The sequence below is a fragment of the Populus euphratica genome, unplaced genomic scaffold (assembly GCF_000495115.2).
Source record: "Populus euphratica unplaced genomic scaffold, PopEup_1.0 scaffold74.1, whole genome shotgun sequence".
Lineage (NCBI taxonomy): Eukaryota > Viridiplantae > Streptophyta > Magnoliopsida > Malpighiales > Salicaceae > Populus > Populus euphratica.
The window spans coordinates 535267-542060 of NW_011499954.1; the positions used below are offsets into that span (position 1 = coordinate 535267).

At 31.2% G+C, this 6794-nt stretch overlaps 1 protein-coding gene across 1 annotated transcript; it reads right to left on the reverse strand.

The window, feature by feature from the left end:
* Positions 1 to 396: 396 nt before the first annotated feature.
* LOC105138241 (E3 ubiquitin-protein ligase PUB22) lies at positions 397 to 2853 on the reverse strand. The gene is made up of 2 exons (XM_011044284.1): positions 934 to 2853; positions 397 to 520 (listed from the first exon to the last, which is right to left on the reverse strand). The coding sequence occupies exon 1, from the start codon at positions 2176 to 2178 to the stop codon at positions 940 to 942; it is 1239 nt and encodes a 412-aa protein (XP_011042586.1). The 5' UTR covers positions 2179 to 2853; the 3' UTR covers positions 397 to 520; positions 934 to 939.
* Positions 2854 to 6794: the final 3941 nt, after the last annotated feature.

Genomic DNA, 6794 nt, shown 5'->3' on the forward strand with positions numbered 1-6794 from the left:
ATTAAGGTTTTTATACAGTAAAAATCCCACATATATGGGTCAATATATAGTATGAAATAAAAGTTAGATATCTGAATTCTTTTAATATGAAAAACTTTGGTTTTAGAGTTTTATATAGATTAAGAAAAATATTTTGACGGGTCTTCGGATAAAAATTTGTTCAACAAGTAGATTTGAATAATCATTCTTAAATTAATTGGATCATCATCATCATCTCCTTCGTTATGCCAAAATCAACAGCAAACTAATACATGACCAGTTTACAAATAATCGTAATGATAGAGGTTTGAACTTTAATTATTGATCAAAACTTGCAGTACAGGAAACAAAAGCTTGCATCAAAGAGGAGATTTAAGGTTTTACCTAACAATTGAACTAAAAGCTTTCGTAATCTCCTATTATAATTCACAAGGAAGCCGGCCTTTAGCCTGTGAAATCAGACTGGTTATAATTTTGTTGCCTTCACAATATATAGTAAGAGAAACATCGATCATACGTGTCTACAACTTTAATCCGCGTCCTATAAAACAATGTGAACTTATCAGGAATCAGAATGGATGAGACCATCGTGAAAGAAAAAAGAAGATAAATGTTTTGAAATGTTGATCCATCATTTCTTGATGGAGTTTTTCAAAATTTGTTTTAATAGATTCAAGTTTGATTAGGTAATAAAGGAGAGCTAGAAAAAAAAAATTAAATCAAACAACAAAAGAAGCTAGTCAGTGGGTCGTGGTGAGATCTCAAGTTTGTTAATAATCATTAATTTCATCAAAATGGAAAACCCAATTTGCAATAAAACATGCACTAACTAGTGGACGACACAGTTTCGTGCCATTTGTATATCTATTTCTAATATCATCATCAGTGAATTATGTACGTACAGGAAAAGAAAAAAGTAACCAAAAAAAGGTACGTAATTCATGATTCTTTCACCTCCTCTCATTCTGGATATGAAGAGAGTAGATTTGCTGGTATGCAAGGAGAACTCTTCCAAACTCTAGCTTGCATTTTAAGCACCTCTCTTGCCTTGTCTTTGATCTTGCTTCCGCAATCCACTTGAAGCACCAGACATAGCTTGGCCACGATGCCAATCTGCAACATCTCTTGAAGAACACTAGTAGTTATTGAGTACTTTGAGATTGACAAGATGATCCTCACTGCCCTCTCGCTTGCCATCTGAGAAACCCTAAGTATCTTCTTTGAAACAATAGCTAGGCCTGCACCGTGCCCTAACAATTCAGCTCTTCCTTCTGCACACTGGCATAGCAAGTCCAGCACCATTAGCACCATCTCGCAGGTTCTTCTCTCTGGTGAATCAAGTAGAAGATCAATCAGAACCGGGACTGCCTTAGCTTCAATGGCTTTGATTCTGTTTCTTCCCCATGGACAAAGACTGATTAGCAGTTGCAATGTAGCTTTTGATGCTTGGTGAGATATTTGATCACGTAAAACTTGGACTATTTCGTCGAAGAGTTCATGTTTCAAACTGATGAGTTTCAGTGTATCAGCTACTTCAAGCATCGATTTCAACAAGAAGACCGCATAAGCTCGAGATTCATAGTTTCCACCTTGCATAACTTTCGTTAAGGTCTCAATGAATTCACCATTTCTTCCCATAACAAGATTCTTTAGGCCAGATTCTGATATTTGTAGACCGTAGAGAATACTCAAGGCCTCATCACTTGGTCTTGAGATCTCAAACCCATCATCTGAAGTTACTTCAAATGATAAAGAATGGAAGTTATTTAGCATTGAGACCAAGAACTCTACAGCACCTGCAGCCTCCATGCATCTTTTGTTTGTTTCATTCTCGTTAGCGAAGGAACGTAGCTTCCTTAGACAAGTAACCTGTTGCTCCGGCGATTTAGCATCATTGAGAAGCTTGGCAACCTGTGCTTTGCTAATTGGAGGCCTTGGAGTTGGGATTCTTTCAACACCATATGAAGCATTGAGGGTGCACCAAGATTGAATCAACCTCCTAAGAGTATGGTTTGGTGTCACCTCACAACCTGATATCAGTTGTTTTGTAACTGGACAGGTATCATTCTTGCTTGAAAACATCCATTTCTCAATGCTCTCACGATCATAAGTTATCCCAGTTGGGACTATAACCGGGTCTTTCATGATTTGGAGAGATATAGGGCAGAGAAAAAATGAAGGGACTTCAATATCTTCCATTTTACACAAAATAAAACAAGAAGATCTAAAAATATATAACACTAAGAACCACTAAATTAAGTTCAAGAAGATGAAGAAAGTGGTTTTGGAGGAAATCCTAGATGAGAAACAAAAGTAGATGTTAGTACGTAGACAAGTAGATGAAAGTAGCTAGCCAAGAATTGAAGGCTTTAGAGAAATTTGGTTTGAAAGTAGGTTTTGAGGAGTTGTGTGAATTGGTTTGATTTGGAAAGAGGAGATGGTATTGGGTTTGGGTTATATACGTGAGGCGTTGAATAATGGGAGATGTTCAAAATTTAGAAAGTCAAAACACGTTAAATACAGGCATTCAGAGAGAGGCAAATTGCCTAGGACTTTCTCCGAGCAATTGAAAGGCTCAAGAAGGGCAAACTCTACTTTAATTAGTCTATGAAGGTGATTGCGGCTACCTCTCGACAGATGCATGTGGTAAATGATAAATGGAAAGAGAAAAATGCATGCCACCCCCTTTTGAGTTTTGACTTTCTCGCTCTAGAACTTTCATCTGTTTAATTCTTTCTTGCATCATTTTCCTCCGTCAACCTCGTGTTTCTCAAGTGTTGTATTGCATGAATATTTGAATAGGTGCCGACAAATTCAGGACACGGTGGCTGCTTACAGCCTGCTGGCCATATACATCTTCTTCACTCCACTTTTCTACTCGGAAATCAATAAGCCTTTAATATATATTTTTCCAGCTGCATTCGAGCTAGCTCTTCTTGAGTTTTGACTTACCTTATCAAACTATTTATTGGTCTATGGGTGGTGCACCATAACCATCAATCTTTGATACCTTACATTTCTTGGTCTGACTTTGTACAAGTAGAGGCGCCTTACCCACCCATATATACTTGATTATACAGCGTCGTTCAAAGATTATGAATAGAGACAGGTGGCTGACAATGGGACACTCGAATCTCGACACCAAACAAAATTGTGGTCTTCCGGACATATGATGCGATCGATGGAGAAAGTTTTAATAAAGAAACAGAAATCCAATTTAAAATAGAAAGAAAGAAAGAAATACAACATGTTATCATAATATATATACTCTCATTCTTCAAAAAACTGGGGCTAATATTCCACAAAGTGTGTGTGTCTTTATATATATATATATACATACATACACACACACACACAATAATATTCCTATATATACATACACACACACACACACACACACAATAATATTCCTATGAAAACATTTAATTTGTGAAGAATATATTTCTACTCGAATACCCTAGTTAGCGAAATTTTATTAATTGATAAAGAAAATAATATAATTCAATCATATTTATTTCCCTTATATATATATATATATATATGGATGTGAAGTTGCATAAAGCTCGTACTAACATAAAATCGTCTTCCTAAATACGTACCATCTTAATCTATATAATATCTTATTCGCTCTTTACCTTGAATTTCCATAGCTCCAAAAAAGCTTAAGAGTAGTTAGTAAATATATTCTTTCAACCGCGCTTGTAAAAGAGATGGGCATGAAATCAGTAATGATTATTCTTTTGGAGAAGTTTTTGATTATAAGATATGATTATATTGCATATCTTGTGTTTTCCTGCTATATATTAATCATTGCATGTATCGAAATATACATTATTTTTGTACGTATGCCTAATTTCAATATAGTACAATAAAAAATTATTCATATACATTCATTTAATTTCAATGATTCAATGTAAAATCACGCATTATCAGCCATATATATGCCCATATAAATAATGCATGGTTAAATATTTACTGACAAGTAATTTCTCCATAAAAAAAAAATCATCAGCCAAATATTTACCAATGAAATATGCTTGTATTATTGATAATATATACACACACACACACACAAAAAATATTATCATTTTCTTATAGTAGCTTAATTATTTAAGAAGGACAAACATCTATATATAGAAATAATATTTTTAAGTTAGTTTATGCATCAATTATTCTTGAATGAATTAATTAAAAAAAAAAATTTGGTGTGTGTTTAGTATTATAATATATAATATTTTTTAAAAGTATTGTTTCAATTGAAAATATATAAGAAATTATTTTTTTCGATTTTTTTTTATTTTTTACACTAGTGTGTGTGTGTGTGTGTGGAAAAATTCAAAATATTTCTGCAGGTGCTCTCTTCAAAATTTGAAGATTCAACATTGATAGGCTCCACATGCTGTTTGACTCCGACCCCGAGGAAGGAGGGGATCCATCAGATCATGATTCGATTTATTGCAAACTTTTAATCTAGGAAATATATATATATATATATTATCACAGCAGAAGATGGTCCACCACCTCCAGAGTTTTTTTTTTTTTATATATATATATATAGAATGATAGTTAATTTATATTTTATAAAAACTCTCAAAATACACTAATATAGTAAAGCTGTAGGAAAACACCCAAATACCTCAATTTTAATACCTTATCAACATCCTCTTGCTAAGTAGCCATTACAATTTTTTATTAAATAAAAAATTATAAAATCTAATTTTACAAAATAATATTGAAAGTAAATAAAATAAAAATCCAATACCGATAGTTTAAAATGTGAAGATGAGGTCTTGTAGCCGAACTATATTCTTAATTACTATTTTAGATCTTACTAGTTCTTTATAAAACATGTATTTATACTAGTTTAGGCAAGTTTTTAATAAAAGCACAATAGATATTTGAATCATAAAATAAGTAATAATATATTTTATTTTAGATATGATTTTTAGAGAGACTAATTTTATTTTTAACAGCTCTTTATAAAAAACAATTCTCTGGAAATTAGTTAAAATTTTTAGTCATTATAAAATTCGGCGTCGACTACTTTTTTTTCCATCTTTATCTTTATCTTAAACAATTTACTTTGAACATTCTGATTTCGGGTTGAAAAGTATATATTGAACTCAAAATTTTTCTTCATCCCCACAACAAAATGAGAAAAGTAAGGAAGAAAATTTAATAATTAGACAAGACGATCGTGGATCAACATGTCGGCTGTTCATATGCTTCACTTGCTTTTATCCAAGTAGTAATGGAAGTGCCCGCCTAAACCATGACAAACTGCACCAAGCCAGCTTGCAGGAATTGGTAGGCAATATATTTTTAATTTTTTTTATTAATATAAATATTTAGATTAATTTATATGTATCTAAATTAATTTTATAAATTATAAAATTAATAATTATATAAATTTTTAATAATCTTAAAAAAACTTGAATCGATAACTATTAAGAGCAAACCCAATACCTAACTAGCTAAACTACTTAATTAATTTTTAATTCAATAAGTAAATACTTTAAGGGTTGTTATTGTTAAACCTAACTTTTTATGATAAATTGTTAAACATAATTTAAAATCTAATTTAAATTTAAGTTTTAAGGTGGATAAAAAAAATTATGTTACTGAGTTGATATAGTTTAGTTGAATTTAATTTTTTTTAATAAAATTATTTTAATAAAAATAATTGATGAGGTGACTTACATGTTGAGACAATTATAAAATGACTCTTTCCTAAATCAGTTAGCCGGGTGAATCTAGCGTCGACTCAGTACAGAAGTCTAGTTTACCTTCGTTTGCCTATCCTATTTGGCACGACAGATTCATGAAATGCCGTGTTTATCCTATTTTAATAAAAACACGTTCTAACCCCTTCATCTGTCTAATGCCGTGTTCATGTATGGAACAGGAATTATGCTTGAACCTTTTGCTTCTTTCATATTAATTTTAGTTTGTATGTATTTATCTAAATATATATTGCAAGCTGCATATCATGACGTAAATACACAATTAACAACCAGTTTCACAATAATTATTCAGACCCTTTTCCCCCTCAAATCTTATTGGGGATTTGAGCAAATACATAACCATTTTAAGAAAGAAAGAAAGAACAAAGAAACTTGTAACCGGAAAAAGAAAAGGTTAAGCTGTTGGGGTTATTTTGCTGACCAGTGGTCAGCCTTTAGACGAGGAATGGTATCATCTCGGATGCAATCTTGTTTCATCTCCTAGGAAGAATATCGATCATTGAGTTGCAAATGCATTAATCTGTTTTATGTTTGGGTGTGTAATTTAGTGCGTGTTATTGGATGTTCTTCAGATTTAAATGTATAAAAAAGTTTAATACGGGTTAATTATTTTGTTTTAAAAAAATCATAATTTTTTATTTAGTTATTCTAATATTATAATTTTAATTGTGAGTTTTATAAAATATCTCGGTAATTCGGTTTTAATGGCTGGAATCACAAGTTTGTCTAAGTCAAGTTGAATATAATTAATTTTTTAGATTATTTTATACTTTATTTTATTTTACTGTTGTGAATTAGAATATATATATACATTTTTTAAAAAAATATTCTTTTTAGATTAGGCTCATCGATTGTTTTTTTTTTTTTAAAATTGATGATATAATAACTATAATAAAACCAATTTTTTTGAAACAAATCGAGTTAATAAACGAAGTTACAATTTTTTTAGTCCTGCTTCACCTTAAAGCGCGTATACCGAGGCTATTACCATAATTCATAGATTGTTTATATTTCTTTAAACTCCTTGAAAACAATCGAGTAAAAAATAAGAAAAATTACTTGAAAGCTGTG